Below are 26,073 nucleotides of genomic sequence, written 5' to 3'. Positions count from 1 at the left end.
ATTTTAAAGCAGACAAAATATTTAAGTGGTGTTGCTCATTTGTTTTCTGTTTGCTGAGGTCAGAGCTGCCTCGTGCCATTTTGCACCTCAACAGTGGCTCTGAAATTGGTACACCTGGTTCCTGGGGAGATGTTGCACAGGAAGGAAAGCAGTTCATTTAATCCTTATATCTACCTGGGAGCTTTGTTTGTTACAGTGGCTCTTCCTCCTTTCCTAGAGTTTAGGGAATACTTATGGTCTTTCAAAGATACTCAGTATTACTGCACATGGTGGCAGTACTGTAGTGAAGGTGGCTGTGAGGAAGGACAGTAGCTTTGTAGGTTATATATAATTGCAATATGAATTTTATATCTAGACTACAGATAAGGTCTCGTGAATTTATTTTATTCTATTATTAAATATATTTATTTAACATCAGACAGATTTGCCATATGCATTTAATTTTTGTCTGCCTGGTAGAGTAAACATCATCCTTGTTTTCATGTGCCTATATATATATTTGCATATATTCTTCCATTCACATATATGTGGATATACATTTCAAATCCTTAACAGGGCAAGTATTATAAATGTGATACACTGCAGAAAAAATGGCATAAACTGATACTTTTTTCAGATGCAAACTAGTTACCCCTTAATGAACAGAAGCTGGTTGGGGAGAATTAAACAGAAGCTTTCAAGTGTGAACAAAGCTGCTCTGGTCTGCATGGTGCAGGAAGAGGAAACACAGGGTTGTTACCAAACATGACATGGCATGGAAAGGTATGCAAGGAGATGTTGTCTAGTATCAACAGTTTGACTGCTCTTCAGCAAAGCAAACTGTATAATACTTAAAAATGTCTACAGAGCTAAAACTGGGTAGACCCAGTTTCTGAACTTACTTTTGTACGACTTAGGTTTTTATTTAATCCACCAATGCCAACCAAAGCCTGAATTGCCAGATAATTCTCTGTGATAGAGTTAGAACACAGAGTTGGTCAGCATTTTGGTACCGTAAAGCATGATGAAATGTAGATTTTTATATAAGTTTGTTTTGTAAATGGAACAAGTTAAATCATCTGATTAATTTTTTTAATCAGCTGTACAGAGCTGCAGTCATTCAGTAATATTTTCTTATTGCTCCTTGGTGTGTTTGCTGTCTGTGTCTCCTCTCTGTTGAGCTGCAGTTACGACTTGTAAGATCTTCCAGGATTGTGTCTGTTACATATTTTCTTTTTTTCTTCTTCTTTTTCTGTGTGGTCTGATGTTTATTTGGGGCTGTGAGCGCACACAAAAAAAAAAAAGTGCCAGAGGAACTTCCAGGGAGAAAACAGAAGTACACATATGGAACTTGATGGGGTAAGGTTGCAGCTAAATGAGATCAAATTTTACAGTATGAATGTCTAAATTCTACTTGAGGCAGCTACATTTTTTTCCCATATCTTGCTGTAAAATTTAAATGTGCTAAAAAGAATAGCAATGTAGCAACAATTGCTGTTTAACCCACCAGCAATCCATGCTGAGGCAACACAGAAGATTAGTCTTAAATTTGTAATAGAACTTCTGGCACTGTCAGAAGGAGGGAACAACTGTCTTGATGGAGGAAGAGATTTTTGATGTGCACCAGTCATCTTCAGAGGGATGGGACCTTTAGGAACAGCCTTCCGTAGCCTGGTCCATAGGTGCATTACAGCCAGGTGCAGGTGTACGTTGGCCAGGATCAATGTGAAACCCATACTCCTTTGGGAATGCCAATTCATACTTTCCTGTTACCTCCCAGGTTTTTTAAGGAGGATATTAATTATCCTAGGTAATTACAGACTGGCCGCATGTAGGTGGGTGTAGTTGCCATTGCTACACACAGGCCACTAGCCTTTTGCTAGTGTGCTTTATGATGGCTTCACGAGACCACAATCCTGGCCTACCAGGCTCGTTACCAGCTTGTTGTAGGAACTGGCTGTGTACTGGTGTGCCAGGCTCCCCACTCTCTGCCTGCTGCTTCCAGGGTCCCCAACGCTTCTAGGACCATCTCACCAGCCAACCAGTCCCCCCCCCAGTGCATACAATGCTGTGAGCATGTGTGCATGTTTATTCCCCTCAAATTCTGCACATTTTTGCTCCACTGTCACTCTAACTCCCCAATAAAGCCTTAGTGCTTAGCAACTCAATCTGACTAATTACAATTTTGGGCAGCGCTATGTGCTTTATGTGAAAAGCAAGTAAAACTGCCAGCTACATGTGTCCTTAAAATTATGTACTCCATTCTGTAATCCTGTCTTCCATACAAACAGTGTTTTTTTCCATATAATAATAGAGGCAATGATATGCACTAAGTTTTCCAAGAGCAGGTGCCAAATGTTAGGATTCTGAGTTCAAATTTAGGCAGCAATTAAGGGACATGATTTTCAAATCAGCATTTCTCCATTTGACTTCTGCTTGACAATTTGATGATCAGGACACAAGACGAGCTGGGCGTACTGGCTTTTATACAATCAGTACCTCTTATAAGCTCTGACACGTACGCTGGAGAGAGTGAAGTTATTTACGTTCAGAATAGACAGCTTCAGAGCTGAGGAGCATCAGAGCTGATGGCTCTGTTGTCCAGACAGCGGTATGGCTTCATTTCTGGTTATAATCACTGTAACGTTTTAAGGCATTCCCCCTCCTGAGAGAATTACTAACTTGAGCCGCTTTCCAGGGCCCAGATGTGATGTGTGACTGCTGCAGTTCAGAATATTCCAGTCTTCTGTTTCTGTTAAATATTGAGTCCCTGAATACGTCTTCCTCCAAAACTCTAGTTTTTATAGATAATAAATTTTAAAGCATAGGCTGCAAACCTCCACCTTAGAGGGTAACTCTAAGAAAACTCTTCAACTTATTCAGTTTTCTAAACCAAGAGGAAAGTACATACCATAAATGGTCCTGGTCAAAGCATTTTCTTTAAAACCAAGATAAAGGCACCTCACTATTGTAAATACTTGAGTTTCTCTTACTTCAAAAGCAGCCTTGGGCTTGACCAGGAAAGATTAGTGAATTTTTGGCTTCGGTAAGGGCTGAAGCTTAGTGCATTACAGGCAGTTCTGCCTGATTTTGGTTTGGAGCCAATAAAAAGGGGTCGTTGAGATAATACTGAGTTTCATAACTTTTGTTATATTTAATAAAGTCTGCAGTCATTTGCATATGAATGTTCATCCTTCTCTTTAGCAAACATTTCGCATGCATTTAATGTACAAACTTGTAAATTTTTCTGTTGATTTCCTGACATCCCTTCCAGGAGGCAGAGTGCTGCACTCGTCCTTTGTTATATCAGATACAAACCATCTTGGTCACATTTCAATAACCGAGTTGTTGGAGATTTGGAGCTCTTTGCTGCTGGTGGCTTTTGTGCACAAGACGTGATAAGAATGCAAGGCTGAAATCTGTATGCAAATGCACAAACTGCCATTTATATGTTTGTGAACTGAATAAATTACAGGGAAAGTCAGGTCCCATACAAGTTCTTAATGTTATATAGAGCGAATTAGCAAGACATCATACAAAGGAAGAAATGCCTGATAATGCTTAATATCTTCCTCAAAAAGTGATTTTTTCTGTAGTAAATCTGGCTGTGAACTGCTTTTGTTATTGCTTTTAAACTACCATTAAATAACCCATTTTGCTAAAACAAAGGAACAATAACTTAAAAAAAAAAAAAAAAAAAAAAAGAACTCACCAGATAACTTTAAGCTGCTATGCCTGCCCTCAAGGGAAGCATGTATATAAGGAGATAATTAAAATTAAGCCTTTATAAAATAAAAATACAGTAATTCTTAAATGATTTCCCTTCCTCATGTAGAAGGCGAGAGCACAAATGCTGATGTTTGATTTGTTCATATAACAAACACAGAGCTAATTAAAAGAAAAAAAAGTCTACAGAAATAATGCTTAAAATATCGCTCCAGCTTTAAAAATGACTGTAGGCATGTCACCTTTGCTATATTTGTCTTTTTTTTCCTCCCTTTTCGGAACTGGCTGCTTGGTTTACTAACAAAAGCAAGTTTGTGTGTGGTTTGATTTTTTATTTTTTTTTCAAAACCCCCATCAGCCTGGCACAGCTGGGGAGGAGGCAGCTGTGTTCAGCTCTGCCACATGCGGCTTCAGCAAAATTGTCAGCTAAATCCCAATTCCTGAATCTTTGTCAGTGGAGATTTATAATAGAGCACGAAGTAGAAAAGGCACAGATTGACTTTTCAAGTGCAAGGTAGAAGCAGTGGAGTTGAAATGTTTATACTGAAGAAGTTATAGGTTAAAATTTTATTTGTTGAATATTCAGTAATTTTTTTTATCAATACATCATTGATCACTGTTGTGGTATTTTTTTCTGCACTGTCATCTGAAATGACATGAGCAGTGTTTTTAAGCGTGATCTAATTTTCTGACAGTAGCGTAGCATACACTAAGTTAACTCATTGCATCCATTTGTCTCGCTGTTGCAGCATATTGATTACTTTGATATGCTGGGTGTGATGGAGCCCAACCAAAAGGATTCTCAGCTATTTTCTTCTCCAAACCTGTATCCACACGTCAATTAGTAACGTAACCCAGTTTCTTAACTGGGTGGGTACTACAGTATTTGTCAAACATCTAATAGTACCGATTTCAAGAAATGTCACTATGGTTGCATAAATAAACATTTTATAGTAATTATCTGTTTCTAGTAAAACCTAATGGAGCATTCAAAGCCTCCAAGCTGCTTAGTGTGAAATTTAATTTGCTGTAATCAGCCCAAGAGCAGGGAAGCATGAGATATTCTCTGTGCATGGAGAATATCTGCTCAACAATATGATTTACTCTCATACTGCAAACATACCATAGTCAGAAGAAAGTGTTTAACTTGAGCAAGTATATACTTATTTGTATTTTGGACCATAATCTGTGGTCTGCTCTGCAGCTGATCTGAGGAATCCTGTTAACCATAACTCTCTGAATGAGAATCTTTGAAACATGATTATTTACACAATTGTCCTAAAACATACACTCTTCCATTGTACTAGATGATATATAACATATTATATATACATATATGGAAGCATAGTTATATTTTTCTCTATGTTATAGTAAAACTTAATCTCTCAAACTCCAACTGTAATTCCTTTTCCTCCTTCTTTCTCAGCCCAGAATGTTTTCATTTAGCTTAAGAACCTTTGAAAATGCATACATGGAGTGGACATCCACAAGGAGTTATTTATTTGGCCTGTTGTATGGTAAATATATCTCTGTTTGAATCTTTGTTGCCTCTTTCTTGTTTTTCCTTGGAATTGCATGTGCTATACATAATGAGTGAGCTGCACAAAATGAGTGCTTTGGGTTGTGCAGGAATTGTCAGAGCAGATGACCACAACAGGCCTTTGAGCATAAGTGTGAGTGCTTTTTCAAAGGCGCGTTTCCAGGCTTTTCCACGCCTCTGAATTGGAAAGGATTTTGTTCTTCTTCCTTGGAAGTCAGTGGCAGAAGATTTCGCCCACGTCATTTTGACTTGATTAATCAAACTGAACAAAGCTGTCTTTTCCAAACTGCCAACTCGTACATAGTCAATGAAAAGTAACATGGTTTTAATGGGCAGGCATTGGGCTAAAGCATCCAGTTCCCGTTTGAGGCTCTTCTGCCTGTGGCACATTGCCTGCTTCTGCTGTAAGCTCTTCTCTAACACCCCATAGCAGACATGGGTGCGGTGCAAAGACAAAAATGGCAAAGGATTATTATTTAGGTTAGGAGAGCATATTCTAAAGAAAAAACGGCTTGTTTAAGCCATTGATTCTGGCTGATATTAACCGCCTTTTTGTTATGCACTTGCTCTAGTAGCAAAGATGTATTTGTAAGGCTAGACAATGCCTCAGACATCAGGAAAAAAACATTTATTTTTAAGTAATTTTATCCACTTACTGGAAGCATTTCTCAGTTTAACAGTGTGGACAACTTCATTGGACTTAAGGGACTAGTATTTCAAAGAGTTATTTAGTCATGTTGGTAACTACTGAATATGAAGCTGTAAATATTGTGAAAGTCTCAAAAAGCTGTAATATTTCACAGGTCATCATTTGAAGAAAGTGAAAGATTAGAATCTTGCTCTGTCTCTTAAAAGTGAAGGCTTAGTGAAGACAATTTTGTACCTTTTGTACTTTTTTTTAGTAAGTTTGTTATTCCAACTTCTGTAACATTGCAGCTTTTTTCACTGCTTGTTAGGATTTCATCAGCAGCACAAACCCAAAGGCAGTGGTGGCCTGTGCCTGATGGGACAGCTCTGAACAGCTAAGAGATGAGGAAGGATAGAAGAGCAGAATCGGGCTTAAATGAAGCATAATACTTATTTTCACAGCAGAAGGCAGAACAGTAAACTCCATGAATTAGGTTGTTAAGTGGACACCTGCATGGCTGGAGCTCAGAAAAATGTCAGCATTTGCAGCCGTTACATTTAATGTTGTTCACTGAAACCCAAGGAGAAGTTGAGCCCCTAACAGGCTGCCTTATTCACTTCTGGGGGGTTGTCATTGCTTTAATATAATAATTGTTAATTATTAGCTAAAACCAGAGTTAAGTTTTCTTCCTGTTTCAGTGCCCAAAGATATAAAATATATCTAATTTGTGTTTTCATGCAGGGAAATTCTTTAGCGTGATCCCTTTTTGTGGCTCAGAACAGACTATTACTTGTTTCTAATGTACTGAAAAAATCAGTTGCTTACAGCTGTAGACAAATGGGTATTTCAGTTCCTGCTTTTCAGTGGGAACTAATGAGATGAGGTATTTTATAAGTTAGATCGAGCAGGCAGTTTGTCCAGGAGTGAGTATATAGTCATATTTACATGATCTTTAAGTGTGTATTAAATGGTTTTTGCATGCCATAAAAATAATGTTTTCAGGCTATTTGAAATTAGAAACAAATATGTCTAAAGAAGAGAGAGGAGACATTCTGGCTATTACAGCAAGGGCTAAGCCAGAAAAACCTATTTCAGAACATGACCATGCTGGGTTTATTAAAATCGATCGGCTTATTCTTGCATGTAATAATTGGCAACGGTACAGTGTATTGCATGACTTCATTATGGCAGATGCTAGAGGGGAGAGAAAAAATAAATAAATTTAAAACAAGAAATAATGAAGGGTACAGACTGAGTAAGAGGATGGCCTGCTAGCTCTTTTCTTTCTATACCAGTGTCCTGTGTATTGTAGAACGAGCCTGTAAGATACAGTTTGATTCTGGGGATACCATTGGCTTTGGGCCTAGGTAACAAGCACAGCAATGGGGCTGTCACTGGGGTCAGCACAGAGATGCTGCGAGGGATGCTGTAAGAGCTTAGCTGTAGCCCTGCTAAACTGGAGCTGACAGCCAGGTGTCCAAAACGGCTATGGAGATGAAAGGCAATCCCATTTTGAGCAGGAGGAGACTGCTCTGACAAAGAGAGATAGAGGCAGTGGTTAAATATGTCTCTGTGAAGGTACTTACAAAAGGAGCATGCTGTGAGTATAGCCTTGGACTCCTCTTTTGTCTTCCCTAGAAAGTTAGGGAATAATACTAGGGAAAGTCCTCTAAATGTCACGTAAAAGGAGTCGAGCAACTGCAGACAGTCATGAAAACCACAAAAGGACAAGCACCTCAAGAAGAGGAGAGCCCAAAATAATTAGACTCTGATTAGGTGATTGTGGTGCAAAGATGATACAAAGATGAACTGTAAGGCCCAGGAGAAAACACAAATCTGTCTTTTGTTTATAGCAGTCATGTGATTGTTCCCATCAAGAATTATCTGCCTTCTGGTGTCAGAGTAGCTCTTCTGATTTCATTGTAAACTACAAAAGGAATGGGTCCAATGCTTTTGTTAATTCAGTTTTCATTGGTGATGTTTTGACATTTTGTATTTTGCTTTTATCAGATATAGTTACTATTTCTATTTGATGTTTTATGTAGTGTTTTAACCTGCAATTTAGCTCTTACCTGCTCTGTGATATTCTGTCTCTTGGGTTAGATGTTAACCAGATTGCAGTTGTCATGTCAGTTCTTTTCAAAAGTGTTGCTTGCATAAAAGCTTATAGTTAAACAATTTTCTTTTTAACTTTCTTCTTTTGCTACCTGAAAATTTGCATTTTTCTTTTAAAAGGATGTGTTTGCAACTCCTCAAAGGTTTAGGACACTTGTATGATACAATGAAAGACTGAGACTGAGTAATTCCGAAATCCAGAAAACAATTATGCTACATTTTTACATTTTTTTATGTAATTTAGAGAGTAATTTTCCCCTTCTGAACAGGTGAAGTAGAGGAAAGCAGAGGCCTCTCTGGTGGCTGATAATAAGTAGGCAACAAGAGAAATATAAATGTACTTAAGACAAAACCTGCAAGTTATGCTGCTACTTCACATGCTCTCATCCCGCACCTTCTTGCCCTCCCTTAGGTTCTTCTTCATCACTGGAGCCTTCTCTGGTTCACCTGTTTTAAAAGTAGATTCAATCGATGCACCACCTTTTGGGGGGGAGATTCTCTGCCAGGTTGGTGAACTTGATAGGTTTGCAAAGGAATTCAGCAAATATGACAATGGTGTGAGGCTGGTGGGTGAGGGCTCCTAGGCAGGAGCTGGGATTTTCACATTTCATAGTCAAGAGGTTGATCAGTTGGCTGAATCTTCAGTAACTTCACCCTAAAAGTGCCTGCACTCGTCCTCAGCCGAGCAAAGGCCTTGCAGAGACTCAGAGACGCCTTAACTCAGTGGAGGCGATGTAAATATGTACAAAGTCACAGTTAGGATCCTGTTTGCCAGACTTCTAAAGCCAGTTGTTAGGTTAAACTTACTACTAGACATTTGGTTGTATTCACCCACGTTGTTTTTCCTGTAGCAAACCATGACACAGTAATAATGTCTGTGCCAAGATTTGCAAAAGAAGTAGACAAATAGGACTGTTCTGGCTCCTGAGGAAAACCAGCCCCTAAAGGAGCTTTAGAAGCAGCAGCAACATCAGCATCGCTTGTCAAGCTGCAGCACTTCTTCCCTGTGGTACGGGGCTGGTCTGTACCAAGCAGATCACTGAAGTGACTTCTCAGTGGGTCGTCAGAAAGAGAAATGTGGTATCATCGTGTCAGGTTGAGTAACTGACCTCTCTCTGGTGGTGGTCTCTGTGGATTTATGACCGATACCTTTGATTGTTCAGCAAAAGATGTCTAATTACCTCACTGGAATTTCCATCTCTTGAAAAACGGTATGAAATTGGAGGCGCAGGCTGATGCACCCACAGTTTCCACGCACCCGTGTCCTCTGGCAGAGGTGGGGTAGTACTTGGGGGTCTTTTCCTCCTAATTCATATCAGTAGATAAACAGGTGTTAGGTATTTGGAATACCTTGCAGGGTGGGAAAGTGATGATGGTGGTGGAGGTTGCTGTCAGTGAAGGCTTGTCTCGGATACAGAACTGCAGACAGCACACATTGCAGCACTGCGGTCTGGGGACAAACCGTTTCAAATTGTTTTTATAGCTAGGGCATCCAAAAAAAAATTTTTTAAACCCAACACTTTGCTATAGAGGCATGGTCTGGAATACCAAAGTAAACTGCAGCATGGATTATCAGCAAGAGGATTATTTCTTTGGCAGAATAATCTGAATTCTGCTTGTGCTGACTAAAGCCAGCTTCAGCAAAAATGCTTTAGAAGTACGTTCTTTCTTGAAATTTACTCTTCCAGTGAGTGAAGGCAGGTTGCCTTTACTCCTTAAAGCAGTGCAAGATAGAGCATTGCAAGTGTGTAGGCAAACAGCAATGTAACCTACAGCATGAAGATGCAGCGCAGCAGGGACTTTGACATTGCACCTTCATGCTCCTGTTCACATCGCTCAGCCTCCAGAAATGATAAGCTGGGAAGCTGTGGAGAATTACAGGCAACTGCACCAGCACCTTCTCTCGCTTTTGTGTTTTTTCTAAAAGCCAAACTGTCCTTTATGGGCTATTAATTTAAGTTGTTTATCTTAGGGCAAGACTGTATTTACAGAGCCTAACATAAAGACAGAATATTGTAGCTTGGGATTTAAAAATGTCACCGCACATGATGCCAGGATAAAGAGAACAGAAATGAATTTCGGTTCCATCCACCCTGACACTTCCCAAATTACTTTTTTACACTGCCTCTTGGCATTATATTTTCTTCCTATTTGCCTCCAACCAATCCTCTCTCTAAGCTAAAGAAATATATACTGGCACATAAAAATGTTCTTCATAATCATTGGAATGATTAATTATTATAGCTAGCCCTGTCCCAAAGACTACAGAGACATTGCTCCTCCTTTTCGTACCTTTGTAGGGTTCTCTTCTTTTGAAGATGTTTTGACCTTCTACCAAGAAAAGGTCAAGCCAGAATGTAATTGTCCTGAAATAATCTTTACTTAGTATGATTTCCTAGACTCTTTGGGCAGAGACCTTGTTTTCCATTTTGAGCAATCTGTTTTCTGCAATAAAACACTGAATATGTCTCCCTGTTGCTATAGAAATAATATTGCATTAAATGAGGGAACCAGTGCCCTGCTGTCGACAAATCTAATCTAAGTGTTAGTCTCTGGAGCTTGAATTTCACCACTGGGAAGACATATACATAATTCTACAAATTATTTCTGTAACTTATGCATAAATGTCTTTATACTCTGAAACTGTTAGCTAAATTTCCCAAAGTGATAGCGTGTAGATTAGCATGGTGTAGTGTGTTTACATATCTCTTAATAGAGCCTTCCCCCTCGCCTTTTCCCCACCTCCCTCCCACATGGAATACATTTTTGTATTTATAGCTTGAAATTTCCAGCTCTTCACATGGGAAGGCAGGGAGGGGCAGGGCAAGCAGATTTCTCACTGGGCTTCCTGCCCCATGGGCAACAAAGTACGTCAGATTTATTTTTTGGTTTGTTTTACATCCAGCTCCTCCAAGTAACAGGAGACGTTATTTGCCTTGTTCATTTCTAGGAGTAATAAGGATTTTCCAGAACTGGAAGGATGGCCCAAACTGACCATGCTCCTGGTACATTAACAAGCCCTACAAACCTACCTGCCGTCCTCTACTTTCTAGATACTTTCTAGTGCCATATGGCCAGTATTTCTAAGTTACTCAGAGATTTTGCTACAATAATGTTCTGCCTGGTTCTGCAGTTAAAGATGAGTGCTGTGGATTGCCTTCCTTTGAATTGACACACCACTTATCAAATCTCGCACCTGTCTTTACGTTTAGATATATGAACATGTTGGTTTTTAGTACTTTTCTCAAACCATAAGATTCTAGTAACAGCAATAAGGTGTACGGTTTATCTATAGGGTAGAGAAAAGGAATTGAAATACTAACAACGGTTACCAAGGGTCAGTGTTCGGAAACATATTAATTGCAAGGATTTTCAAGAAATGTGGATAAAAAAAATCTTTTGTCTCCTACATACATGACCAGAGTCCCTGTAATACATTTCTGTATATATATACATGTGTAGTTACAAAAATAGAATGTGGTCTAAAAATACATGATGATTGATTTGCATGGACTTGTACTCAAACCTATATTGTAATTCTGATTTCAGAGTTCTTGTGAAAACCCTGTTAAAATTTCTTGGTTAACAAATTCAGTTATTATTTGTGAAATAGGCCCATGTTAGATAGTATTGCAGGGCAAAATGCACTTTATAAATGTGCAATTCAATTCACAAAAAGTAGGCATATCAGTGACCTCTGTGATTAAAGATTACTCTTTAGAAAACTGAAAAATCTGTCATCATTAGAATAACTTTTTTCCAAAAAAAAATAACTTCTTTCCAAAAAATTTTTTAAATTTGTTTAGTGATTGTCAATTAATTAAACCTGCCTAGAGAAGGACAAATTTCAGAAAACCAGAAAAGTAACTGTCTGGGTATGCATATTAATGTAAAAATGAGATGAGGGAAAAACTAGCAAAGTACACAATTACCTTTCTTTGAAATTAATGCTATGCTTATTATTAAAGTGGACTCATCATATAAACAAGTCACCACAAGACACTAATTACATTTTTGCTGTTAAAGTAGTTCTTGTAATGAAAAAAAAGATTTAATTCCTTTACACTGACATAAAATATAAACCAGATTTAAAACCTGTTTTTTATCCTTGTTGAAAGCTGACTTGTACTATGCAATGTGGCTGCATTTCTTCACCAGATTGTCAGTCTATAGATGATAAGAATCGGACCCCAAAGCTTTTGGTGCAAAACACTGACTATTAGATCACCTACTGCTGCATTGTCTGTTGGTTCCTCTCCAGAGCCTCACTTAATGAAAATTTCAGAAAAGGCTGAGTACTCGATAAGCAGGAGGGAAGGGATTTTCTGGACATACCATATTAAAGTGAAGGTATAGTCTATGTTCCTGCATATTACCATGATCACAAATCTAATGCTAAATATTTCTTACTATATGTGGTATTTCCATTATCTAAAACAAACAATGAAATTAGGAAAAGATGGCATAAACAATAAAACTTTTTTGTTTGTTTGTTTGTTTGTTCTATAGGATCTCAATGGAGAAAGGACCAAGAGCGAGATTTAAAGAACATTTTGAAGAACACTGACCAGGATATCCCATTGGTATTTGTCAGTGGAAATCATGATATTGGCAATACTCCAACAAGAGAAACAATAGATAATTATTGCAAGAGCTGGGGAGATGACTACTTCAGCTTTTGGGTTGGAGGTGTTTTCTTTCTTGTGCTAAATTCTCAGTTGTACTTTGATTCTTCCAAATGCCCAGAGTTAAAGCAAGCCCAGGATGTGTGGCTTAATGAGCAGCTGGCTGTTGCTGAAAAACATAAATGCAAGCATATAATAGTATTTCAGCACATCCCTCTGTTTCTGAGAGAACCCGATGAAGACCATGATTATTTCAACTTGGAAAAATCAGTTCGTCAAGGGATAATGGAAAAGTTTCATAAAGCAGGTATTTTCTTGAATTTTCCTCTCTCTGATTTTTTTTTCCAGTTGTTAATCATTACGCTGCCAGAAAAAAATAAATTTAACTTGCGTGGTACTGTTTTCAAGGAATTTTAGATTTAGATTATAAGCCTCATTGTTACTTTTAGGGCAAAATTATCAACTGAATCTAATCATCTCTCAAATGCAGCAAAAGAAATTCAAAACTTTGAGTGAAAAGTAAAGAACTGAAAGTGAAAAACTCTTTAAAACAAATAACAAGGATTCCATTTTGCAAGTGCTGGTATATACAAGACAACCTGAATTTTTCCTACTGAAGGGATAGAAGATCAGGTATTGCCATAGGAGAAAAATACAGAATTTATTTTGCATAAAACAGAGAAACAGAATTCAGAATTACCTTGGAGGTTGTTTTCTCCCACACTGAGCCAATTTTAAACCAAGAGTGTAATGTGCTCCAGATTTATTCAGTGTTAAAAGAGTCTTGCTTTGCTAAGATCCATCCTTTGTTTATCCATCCTAATAGGGGCCATTTCTGGGATGAAGGCAGGTGGAACATGCTTTGAACGAGAATATTGTACCAAATCCCTTAGCTTTGTTTGATGAAACTTGAATGCCGTGGAGACAGATACAGTACGCAGCTACTCCTCCATGCTGTTCCCATTGTTTCCCGTTAATTGCTTTCATGTTCCTGGAGTGTGCTAGTCCCTCAGAATTTCCTGCCAGCCTACCATCACTGCATCAGAGTGTCATTTTCTCTGTATCTATAAAAGAATACGTTATTTGGATTACTGAACAATGGAAATTGCTTATGATATTGTTTGTAATTTGCCATATAATTGTTAAGCCAAAACCAGCTACTCATCCAAAACCAGCCTAATTTCCAAGCTCTGAATCTCCTCCTGTTTCCAATCAGTAGGGCCAAAATTTACAATTATCTGAGGGCTCTCCAGGGGACTGACATATTTGCAGATTCAAGTTTTACAAGATTTTTTTTTCCCCTAAGGAGACGTGCTGAGAAGTGAGGAGACGTTACCTCGTAATATCTTAATACAAAATATAAAGATATTGGTTTTGGACATGAGGAGGATTTTGGTTAAGACTTTTGGTTTTATTGCAACAGAAGGGAGATCTTGTCTTCTTTATTTAAAGAAAAACAGCAGAATTGTATGCTTACATATGGAATGAAACTGATAAAAAGAAAGAAGAAAGAGGTAAGAAGTTAACATAAGTTGAAATATGTGTGTGTGTAAGCCAGGCACATATGTTAGTTCCATCTTGAACCATGTACCTTTTACCTTTTTTCCCTGCTTCACTTCACGCAGGTTTTTTTTTTTAGGGTTTAGTGTTGTTGTGTTTTAAAGTGCTCAGGGCAATGGCTCTTAAGGTGTTACTCCCAAACCTTGCATAAAGTTAATAAAAATGGCAAATAGAAGGAAGCCATACAGTAAGAAAATAAACAATCACTCCATGATAAGTTGCTCATTTAACTCATGTATTTTCATCGCAAATTTGAAAAAAGAAAACATATAGGTTTGCATACGATGACATTTTTGCTTTGACAAGATTTGCCTTACAGGTAGGAGCCTAAAATTTAATATAAAATATTTGTGCTTTTTTCTTTCTCCAACTTTTCCTATGAAAAAGAAAAACGTACCTACCTGATTATGGTCTTTTTGTCTGTTCGTTTTTGTGCTAGTGATAATATAGTGGGAAATATTTCTATTGGAAAGTTGGGCAGCTGAATGCTTATGTACTGTTGGTAAAAACACATCCTAGTCCATTAGAGAGTGTGTTAGCAGAAGGACGCTACCATGCAGGCGTATCCCAGTAAAGGAGCATTAGGGTGGAAACCAGAGCAGTTCTGTTCTAGAGTTTTCTGACATCCAGATGGCTTGCTAACATTTCACAACAGTCAGCACTGGGAATATAATTAATCAGAAGGAGAGAAGAGAAATTATGCAAAATGTTATCACTGTAACATTTATCATTGTTAAGTTATCATGCTTCTTACAGGGATATTTCAGGCTCTTTTTCCTAATGAGTATCCAGGGGGTTAATCAAAAGTCAAAACTTTTTTCAGACAACTCACACAGGCTTCAAGGGAGAGGGAACAGTGAATGGGAAGCCAGGAATACAAGACAACTCTCACAAAAAAATTCTGAACTTCTTTTTGTGCGAACATCCCATGCGTTCCTTCCCTCCATCATTTCCCACTGTGCCCCTTGCTCCCACCCAAAAATCCTCCCCAAATGGCCTGTTGTTTGATTCCTTCATGAATATGTTAATAAATTGATCTTTTCCTTGCTGTTTTAGACAACACTGAGGCAATAAGTAACATTTGCAATCCAATAATCAAATGTGCTAATTAAATGAATACAGAGAGCAAGCAGTTCAGTGTTACTCAGAGTGCTGGGAAAAATGAGCTGCATCAAAAGTTGGCTCAGAGTTTCCTTAGTAACGGGTGCATTTGGCTTCCATTTTATTATTCCTTTGAAGAACGGTCTTTGTAAGACCACAGAATGTTATCAGTAGATTACAAAGAGGCAGTTAGCATGGTAGGACATAAAATTGGCTCCTCCCAGTTCATATATTAATGGAGGATTAAAACACAGAATATTGATAATGAAACCCCAACCTACTTTGCATTTGTTGGGGTTTCTTTTGTTTTGTTTTGTGACTTGCTGTTTAAGAAGGTTAACCGCTTATAGCACATAATTGAGAAGTATGGTACAGCTTTTTATTCTGGAAAAGGCAAGGCTGCCTTTATGAGTCCCCCACTATTCTCCGTCCCCTGGCCCGACACCAGCCCGTCCTTCCTTCTGCTTTCTTGTTCTCCATCTCTCCCTTTGCATCCTGGCGTGATGCTGTCTTGCAGTGTTTCCAACCACTCTGAAGGATTGTTGTGCAATTACAAAAAAAAAAAAATCAGTTTAATCAATGTAATGTGCATATTCTAGGGCTTAGTTTTGGAAATGCAACGTCAGTAGATGGGCATTGTATGATAACCCAGGATCAGACCTGGAGCTATCCCAGTTTTCTTGCTTATACTTTTCATGTTCATAGCGTCAAACATGGAGCAGTAATGCATCTGGTTAGAGAGAGAGAGAGAGGAAAGGAAGAAAAATCTAAGGATTTCAATCCTTTCATAAACCAAGAAAGTCATATGGGTTTTTATAGAAAATAAAATGATACTGAAAGCATGGATCGTAGCATTGCACAGCTTCTTCAGAGTGAGGTATGCAACTTCAGAAAATGATTATTTTAAATCCTGAGCCCAAATCTTGTGTAGTGACTCCCTTCTGACCGCTTACATATTACAGAATGTTTTTGGTTTAAGTATCCGCTCATTACAAGCAGAGATAAAAGACTAGCTGTAGAGGCTACATCTGGTACAAAGTACTGAATTACATTTCTCACATTAAAAGTGTCCTTAACAGTTGGGCTAATTAAAGATAAAATCATGTCCTTATGATAAATATTTATAAATTGAAAATATGGCACTTGTAAATATGTATTACTACTATGCAGAGTTAAACCATACTTGTAAGCTGCATGTCTAAGAAATATTCCGAGTCCCATTTTTCTTTAAATGCATTATAAACAACCATTGTCCATCAAAAAGCAATTTCAGTGATAGTGAAAGTCAACTCAGTTGAGAACATAGGTTATCATTTAAGTGAGAATATATTTCTGAAAGCATGTTTGTGTAATGTTTAGCCCCAGTTGGTAAGGTTCTTCTCCTTTCTGTGCAGAAGCTAAGTACAGGAAAAAAAGCCTGTGTGTGAGTACTGGGGATGAGCTGAGCTAACATCCTCAGTGGTGAGGTCTGCTCTACTGCGTGAATTGCATATTCAGCTTTTAAGAATTTTATAGCAATGATATAAATAGGCTTGCTTGTAGCTTTGAAGGGAAAAAAAGGAATCCAGGTGGTGGTCTAGCCCAAAATCTGCCCTGTGTGTCATGTTTCTTTGATAAACATTAGAAATTAGTTTTTAAATAAGCAGTTTATGCAGTAGAAGACATACTTTGTCTTACAGATCTCATTCAATTATAATTTTATTACGCTTTACAGACTTTTTCTGTGACCAGAAAAAGACGGGTATTCTTGCAGAGCTATGGACAATCTTTTGAAGACTTCTTATCCTGAGAACCATCACCAACACACTGAAATTTCTTCGGAAACTTAACACAATAAGGACCAGAATGAAGTGAAATATTTAAGCAGATGTCTGAATAGCTTTAAGACCTTTTTCAAATAAAACCTAAATTACTAGCTGTTTCTTCACCAACAAAGTTGATAAAAGAATTTGTGGTTCAGAGTGCTGTGAAGAATACAGGTGGTGTATATAGGTGAGAGACTTACAAGTCTGAGAGAGAATCACAAGATAAGAGACATAAAATAATAGAAGGAAAACCCCTGCAGCATCCGGCTTTTTTAATTAAAAAGTTCTAAATTCATCAAGATGACTTCAAAGCAATTTTTCAGGTGTGGTAGAAAGCACTTAAATTCATACATACAGGAAAAAGTAACAACCTAACTTTATTAAATGTCTTTTTGTTATTATATTTATGACTGCAGGTGCTGTAACTTCTAACACCTTCACTCATTAAGAGAGTGTAATACCTACCTGCTCCTCTTAGAATGTTTTGACAGGAGAGTGGTATTAAAGGGAGAAGCAGCTCTCTGAACATCCACAGCTGAGATATGTTTGAGTACAAAGTTAAAGCATGGAGTGCTGAAAGCTGTTGTTTCTAAAATTTACCAGACAACATATGTTATGTTTCATTATTTTCTTTGTTGTGTAATCAAAGTTGACAAGGGAGTAATATTTTCTTCTTCCTGCCATTGAGACCTTGATTTTGGCAAAGCCCATATACCAAGTGAGTAATCTCAGTCCTTGCTTATGTGTTGCTTTGTCAGTATTTAAGATAATTTAGATTTAAATACTCTCAACTTCAGTGTTTAGCTCAAACTCTTTCAACCTTGAAATTATGTGCTCATGGTACAGGTAACCAGTTTCAATATCTTTTGTGTATCTGTGTAAGAATGGTGTTTTTTAAGACTGCTTCCTAAGTATAAGAATATCATCTAGCACATAAATACACAGAGACATACATTTTTTTCTGAAATTCAGCAGTGAGATGCTGCAAAATACAATTATTTAGCATAATCCATAATGAGAGATTAGGTAATGTTTGTTCTTTGATAAATTTTTGATGTCTGTTTTCTCCATTGGGCTGTAGTTTTGGTTACCTTCTTTTCACTCCTTAGAGCACACGGTAAGCCAGGATCATCTGGGCTTTGTATCAGATCTTTTAGAAAGCTTCATTTTCAAATGGAAAATGTAGCAAAAGCAAGAAATAAATTCCACCGAAAGGTCACAAGAGGCATTCACAAAGATAAACCTGAAGCACAGAGTGACCTTCTACAGAGAGCAGCTCTAACGGCTTATTTAGAGCTGCAGTCTCGTTAGGTGATCTGGAGTCACCCTCTGGCTGTGCCTGCTGCCTCTCCTCTGGTTATATAGGAAAAACAAGCGTGACTAAGGTCCTTCTCTGTATAGCTGCATTCAGTGGTGTCCTATAAAAAACTACTTTTGTCATAGATAGACTTTGCAGACTAATAGCTTGTCTCCCACTTACATAGACCCACGGATTTCACCAGTTGTATCAGGCTCTGGATTTTTTTATTCTATAAAGTGGATTTAATTAAGTTTTCCTGAACATTTCTGGGGTATTGTTTGCTAACAACAGGCAACAGTGTGGTATTTTTTTATTAAGATGCTCATGTTGCTGAGCTGTAATTCTAATTACACAACGCCTCTGATGAAGAAGGTAGGATAATACAGAGCTTATAAGGTCTGCACAGAATAATTCTATAATGGTTATTTAAGGTTGATTCAATGGTGATGGTTGATTTAAGGTGTTCCCTGACACCTACCAGTGGGAATATTTCCTTTTACTGGAGTTCCACTGTAGGGAACTGACTGGGTTTGTTGGAGATCAGGGTCTGAGAACTGCCTGAGCACTGAACAGTCCTGTTAGCACTGCTGTGACTGATGCTTTCACATCTTTGTTTGCTTCTGTAACACCTGCTCGGCAGATGGGGTGATGTGAGCACTTCTCAAATTGCAATGAGATAAAAATCAATTTAATTCCACAAGAGAGATTTTGTTTACAAAGACTACTAAATATTATCATTCGCTTTGTAGCACTGAAGTCTTGAAAAAATGATATACACCACCTGCCCAGGGGAGAGGAAAAAGGTACAGCAAAAAATGGCTATGGTTAATGTGTGCTCTTATAGGGAAGCTGAAAGAACGTCATTTTGGAGTGCAAAATTGTTCTGAGAACAGGTATTACTGTTGAACCGACCACACTGTTCAGCACTCTAAAAAGCTGCTGTATGCTGCAAGTGAAAGGAAGGGAAAAAAAAAAAAACAGTTTGTGCCTGATGCTCTAGGGGAGGTGCTCAGGATCAGTTTATCCTTGTGACTTAGATCATTGTATTTGCCCAGAAACATTGCCTTTTTAAAAAAGATAGATATCTACACATAGATGTGTGTGGGTACATACACACACCCTGAGTCTGTTACAGTAGCATCTCCCTGTGCCTGGATAATACTTGATTTTGTTCTCCTGCCCATGACAAGTCTGAAAGGGTACCGAGGAGTGTTGATAACATTCAGGTTTTTCACTGAGCGCAGTTGTTTCCTTACAGAACTGCTTCTCCATCTGTTTGCTTCCATTTTGGCTCTAGTGCTGTTCCTGTCTAGCCCCTGCAGTTTCGGGGACAAATACATATAGGTTCAGTTTTTCCCAGTATATACCCTTTCTTCAATTTTTGAGCAAGAGGTTTGGCCTGGGAAGCTTGCGATTTTTAAATAAGCATAATTGTATTTTAAACTTAGTTTTATCATTAAACTTAATAGCTAACGTAACAGTAGAGTAACTAGACCAGAATGATGGTCCCTGTTGTCCACTCCTCTGCTGCTCCTTCTCAAACCCTGTAGCACAGGACAGCAGAGTGCATAATGATACTTCTTCCAAGTATTCTTCCAATCTCCAACAATTTTTCTCTCAGGGACTTACTGAATCATATTAGTTTTATCAATACAGTGCTATTTAGGGGTGGTTCTGTGGATTTGTTGAGTTGACTTTTGAAAACTCTCGGCTTTCACCGTGGAAAGGAGTTTCCCATTTCACAGCTGGTGCTCTGTGAAGAAATGCCTCCTCTTGTTTGCTTTGAACTTCACCTGCAGTCTGTTCTAGGAGCCATAAATCCGTTAATGAAATGCAGTGAACATTGGTTCGTGTCTGGAGTTATTTTAAAAAATTGTTCATTAATCAGCACTTTAAGGGTGGTAATCTGGACCACGCAATAAATTTTGTTGCCCAGTCAGAACTACTTTTTTTCCTGAAATCTCTACAGAGTGCAAGGGAGGAGAAGAAAGGTCTGTACTGTACTCATTACATATTTATTATGTCATTCATATTCCACTAATTTAGCCTTCTCATTCTCTTACAGTCTCATTTGCTTTTGCTGAGAAAAGCATTTATTTAATTGAAGGCTCAGTCTAAATAAAGCATGCTACTGATTGCCTATGCTGATTATTCCAGGCATTCTCTTCCTAATTTGGAAAATCTGCTTGCTTTTCTTTGGTTTATTTTTATATTGGTAATTTTCTTCCTATATTTTTACACTATCCATAGTGCTGGGTTGAGCAGTTTGATTTCCAACTGAGACTAGGCCAGTTGCATTTTGGGCACAGAAAACCTGCTTCAAAATGGTCTTTGTATGTTAGGAACTAGAGTTGGAAAACAACTTCTTCTGAATTCAGGGTTTTTTGGAAGCAAGCCATGGAAGTGTGTGTAATTATAGAAATTAGATTCAGACACCCCTGGAATTTAAACTAGTTCAAGTCTGAATTCCAGCCCAGTATCCAGGTTGTGTGAGAAAATTTGTTTTCTAGGTGCACATATCTTTATGAAATTATATTTAGTATTTCAAGATAAATGTGTGAGCATCATTTTCCATCCTGCTTTAGCTGATTTGGACCTCTGCAATCAACGCATCTAGATTTCCTTTGAGACTGGGACTCAGTTTGTATTTCTGGAATTAACTTGAACTAACGAACATCCAATTTTCAAGAAGTTAGGAAAACAGATGTACTTACAAAATCATACTGTTGCATTGAGATTTTTTCCCTCTTTGCTACCCAGGCTTTCATACGTCATGCTAGTCTGTGCTATCACATCAAATCTCATTAATAGTGTTATGTGCAATGTTCTGCTATACTTCATTTATTCCTATAAGCCGTTGAGCTCTATCACTGCAAGAGCTCAGACTACCAGCAGCTGGAGACTTTTGGCAACATTCATGACTTGGTACAGGAAATCTTGCCAGTAAAAATAAGTCATTTTTATTGAAATACTGCTCCATGGGAAGACAATTGAAGCTTGTGACAATACTTCAACAGTGCAAGCTTTCGGAGAGGTCTTCCAAACAGCACACTTGATTTTACTTGTTTATTTTTTAAATCGGGATGTTTGAAAGCATGTGCATCCTGTCCATGCTGACTGTCATCTCTGCTGGGCTCTGGTGCCATGTTATCCCCAATGGCCCCGCACCGACAAGTACCTGGCTGCCTAAGGGTGACTTCTCCTGCACGGAGAGGGACGTGGCCACCCTCTCACTCACACGTGAAACCCTTGGTTTCAAACATGTAGTCATGTAGTCCTGTAGTGCTCTTTCCCCTCGCTCCCGCCTTTATGGGGAAGGAGAGAAGACCAACCACTGTATGTCTAATAAAATATGATAAAAGAATGCTAAGAAAAAAAAAAACATTACAGTTCATTGGCATAATGTTAAGGAATGTATCTGCTTTCTGTTTAATAAAGCAAAAATAGGTCATGGTGAGCGTTTCACTTTTCAAATAGAGACATTTTATGATTTAACTATTTCTTGAACTAAAAGATTGGTCAAAGGAGAGATTGAAAAAGATGGAATTGTCTGTTGGGCCTCTAGGAAAAGTTGGGTTATGGTCCCCTTCCCTCCCTGCCCCACGTGGAGTTGGAAATAAGCCCAGTCTTCTGTGTCCCTGCATTATTCTACACTGCAGAATACAAGAGCAGTGCAGTAACAAGGAAGGGAGGGAAGTCTGGGGGCTGTGGGACTGCAACCCAACAATAAGCTGTGACTGGGACATAATCGCTCTCATAGGAATTACACATGATACACAGCTAAATGCCTCTGTTTTCTTACAGTGCAATTATGTCAAAATCTTGCTGACCCCTTTTCCCTGGTGCTGCAGAACTGTTGTTTGGAAGGGTTTCTCAGAGTGATAAAGTATAATTTGTGGGAAGAAGATGCTGTACTTTTAAAATTCTTTAAAATAACTTGAGCTTCTCCTGCTAACCAACTGCCTTCTGCGTGATATCCAGCATGCAGTTTCTTTTCATGTAATGAACTGCTTTCTCATCTGATTCTTGTCAGAAGTAAAATCGACAGCATGCTAATGACATTGGCATAGCTAAAGTTTTCGTTAAAGTTTTCCAAAATTTTTTACTCTCAGTAGATGGAAAATATTTCAGTTAGGACTCCATTCCTTTCAGAACGATATTCTGCTCAGGTCATGTGGGGTCATCAAGAATAACCTCTTCCAAATCAGAGCTGCTGCACTGTGTGAAGACCTGACAGCTGTGTTCATCGAGTCGCCCGTGGGCCCGGTTGGCCAGGTCATCCCTTTCTGTACCAATATTTTCCGTGAAGCAACCAAAGCAAATTTCAGATACTCATTTGGATCTGTTTCCCCAGCATGCCAATTAGTCAGCTTAACAGTAACCACTACACCATCCGTGTAGGAAAAGCCCTTTGTAATGCAACCTGCTGGTCTAGTTCACAAAGCTTGAAGAGAGAACTACAAGAAAAAGAGAAAATGGGAAATGCCAATAATACTTGTCAGTCTTACCAGAGCTTTGAACATGGATCAACAAGAGCTTGCTGAAGCTCTTGGAATGACTGCTTACTTGGTGTGTTGGCTTTAGAAAGCAGACACTGGAAATAATGGGGGAGAAAAAAATTTTAAGAGGAACGTTTGGAATTCTCTGTTGAGAAATGTGTGCAGTAGAAACCACGAACAGAGTATAAAACTAAGTACAAAGTGACTTGGCCTTTAAAGCACAAGTCTGCATACAAATGACCATACAGATAGCATTGAAAGCAGCATGCCCAGTTACATAAGCTGTTAATCACTTTCCTTGGCATTCACCTCTTGCCTTAGTTTATCCACTGTGTAGCTTTACAACCTGAGGGAATGGGTGAAGTGACACAATGCAGGATGTAAATACAGTAGCGTAAAAACAAAGTATTTATTAACTTGTGTCGTGTCCAAGACAATGAGGATTTATCAACACATGTAAGACTTCCATCTGGTCAGATGACTCCTGAACAATCCTTATGATGCTTGTTTGTTACATCATGTAACTTACTTATTTTATGCAAAATCGGCTGCATTGGGTTCACAGAATTGGTGCCATAATAGGTATTTCAGTCTTCAGTACAAATGCATTATTCTACAGGGAAGAAAGGTTATGATCAGTTCTTTGGAAACAGCAAATCTTTTTGTCTTTCAGATTCAGCTTTGTCAGATCAGAACTGAAAAGGACTTTTTGTGCTTGATCAGAAAATGAGAGTAAATTGCATGCTAGGAGGAGGACATCTTTGCGTCACAAAAATCAGAATCAATTCCTGTACTTCAAACCTTTTTTTTTTTTTAACAAAGACATTAATTTTTTCAGATCGATGACTCTGAAAACTCATGTTTGGTTTGCAGGCCTGAAGCTCGTTGGTTTTAGATGCTTTTGTGATCCAAGGCATGGTTTTAGAACAGATGAAGCACAACATGATGGCCTGCACTGAGTTTTCCATCCGGAGTATCTGGATTCCAGTTGTGTACTGATCAAAAATGAACGTGTCAGTTCAGGCCTTTTTTTTCCGTGGTAGAGATGTTACCGCTGTAGTGTCGTGCAGTGTGGTATCTGACTGTGATGGTCACAGAATTGTGTGTGGTTTGTTTGTTGTTGTTTTGTTGTGTTTTTTTCCTTTCTTTTAGTAGTAACTATCTGCACAGTTTTTGACTTTATTCTGAACTTAATCTGTTTTTTTCTTTTAATGACTAATCCATTAGGAGTGAATAATGTCTTGCTGTAAGGGATCCTGCTCTTTTGGCTAACGGATATTGTAAAACCTTCAGTCACATTTAAATTCAAATCACTGCGTGTTTCCTAAAAATGAAATAATGCTTGTGAGGGTGCCATCCTTTGGAATTTAGTTACACAGTGGCTTTTGAGTATTTCATATTGCTTTTATATCAAAGCTTTTCTCATCTGCTCTTTCAGAAGTCAACGATGAAAAACAAGATCACTGTTCTACCTACCTCTTGGTTTTTTTGTTTTGTGTTTTAGTGGGAGAGGACAGCACCCATTTGTGAATAGCTGGATATACTGAACTGCATTAACTGACCTGCACACGCCTTAAAGCAGGTTATTACAGGGAGACCTGCCAGGACAAACGCTGCTCTTTTCTCACAGGGTTTAGAAAACGGGTTTTGTGTGTGAGGGGACTTGCGAGCAACTTGACCGTATTACTTCAGAAAAACATCTGAAATGAATAAATTAAATTTGAGTGCATACATCTTGAGATTCTTTTTATGTTTAAGATCAAAAGCAAGAGCAAAGTAAATTGCCTGCTTGTCATCTTAGTCTTATTGCATTGACTGGTTCAGATTTCCTTCTTATGCTAACTAACAAAAGTGAGGGGAAGACAGTTGGGTGAACAAAAACATACTACTGAAGTAATAAACAACATCAGTTAGACTTCTATTAATACACAGCAGTGACCTGTTTGTTTCTTCGTTCAAGATGTAAGATTGTAACACCACAATAACAAAAATTTAATACTAGCACTGGAAATAAAGAATACCTGAAGTCTGGGCACAACTTTCACTGGGAGGTATCAAAGGCAGACGCTGGATTCTAGCAAAGGCTGATCCTTGAGCAGCTCATTCCACAAGGGCATTTCAGCACTGAACACCCATCCAGCGAAATTAGGCCCTGAATGACAGACGTATGCTAAAATGGGGAATTTGAATGAACAGTATCTATAAACACCAGCTTGTTTAGACAGTCTGCCTCACAGAGCCAACAGGAGGTAAAAGAGGTTTTAAATTGCATCCTCTGTTGTGAGGTATCATATTTGCACTGTTTATCAATCACTCTTATTTCAGTTCTGTACCAAAATACCTTCTTGTGTGTAGGCAGGTAGCAGATGTTAAACATAAGTGGGGGGAAGTTGCAATATTTGCCTGAGAAGAAAAAAAACTGCATGATTCATGGGCCAAACTTCTTACCTGGCGTCTGCCTGCTGTTTTTGGCTAAAAGGTCTAGGATGGGTGCCTCAAAAAATCTTCCCGTGAATTTTCAGACAGCAGGAGATTTTGGTTTCCCTTATAAGTAAGGTTGCTTTACTGCTTTTGTACTCTTACCCTTCTAATTGCACTGAAACTGTGTGGTTGGGGTTTGGTTTACATATGTGATAACAGTCTTGATTTCTGTTCCTCTTCAATTCCAAAGGCTAAATTCTCTGCAAGGTGGAAAGCTGAACACGATCCTTCCAGTTAAAAGAGAGCACTTATTGCCCTTACAAAAGCACTTACACTTCCCTTACAAAAAGAGTGTCACATGGGGTTTATATCTCACTATGGTTTTATGATTGTTATTTTGTCCTAACTTTCACAGACTAAAGCAGTTTTGCTTACCTGCAGAAAAAGTGGAAAACATTGAAACAAATTCATGTTTCCATAGTAGCACTGTCACTTACTAGAAGTGAGTAAGGATATTTTACAGATCTAGCTGGTGCAGTAAGAAAGCAGGCCAAACACTTGGTTCCTAAATGTTCAGTCCTCGAAGGCTGAACCACAGCTTAACTCTGCGGGTGAAGGCGAAGGTCCAGCCAGGTCCATGCTAGTTGTGTGCCTGAGGGAGGAGTCCAGAGCATTGCTGGAGCTTGTCGGTTATTTGTGAGGTGCTGCAAGGACAGGAAGGTGCTATACACATGGATCCATTACAGCCAGCTCTCAGATGAAAGCAGACTGGTT

General features: G+C 38.4%; 1 protein-coding gene across 7 annotated transcripts in view; it reads left to right on the top strand.

The window, feature by feature from the left end:
- Window positions 1–26,073, top strand: part of CPPED1 (calcineurin like phosphoesterase domain containing 1) — a 143,176-nt gene that overhangs the window by 94,931 nt on the left and 22,172 nt on the right. For 5 of the 7 annotated variants that reach the window (XM_066977522.1, XM_066977519.1, XM_048064144.2 and 2 more), the window contains one exon: window positions 12,498–12,920. In XM_066977522.1, the coding sequence (XP_066833623.1) occupies window positions 12,498–12,920 (423 nt within the window). Of the gene's footprint in view, window positions 1–616; window positions 763–1,264; window positions 1,339–5,131; window positions 5,223–12,497; window positions 12,921–13,919; window positions 14,128–26,073 lie in introns of all 7 variants that reach the window. The other 2 variants (XM_013176913.3, XM_066977521.1) reach the window with 2 other exon arrangements.

The sequence above is a fragment of the Anser cygnoides genome, chromosome 15 (assembly GCF_040182565.1).
Source record: "Anser cygnoides isolate HZ-2024a breed goose chromosome 15, Taihu_goose_T2T_genome, whole genome shotgun sequence".
Lineage (NCBI taxonomy): Eukaryota > Metazoa > Chordata > Aves > Anseriformes > Anatidae > Anser > Anser cygnoides.
This window is presented reverse-complemented; position numbering and strand designations above follow the sequence as displayed.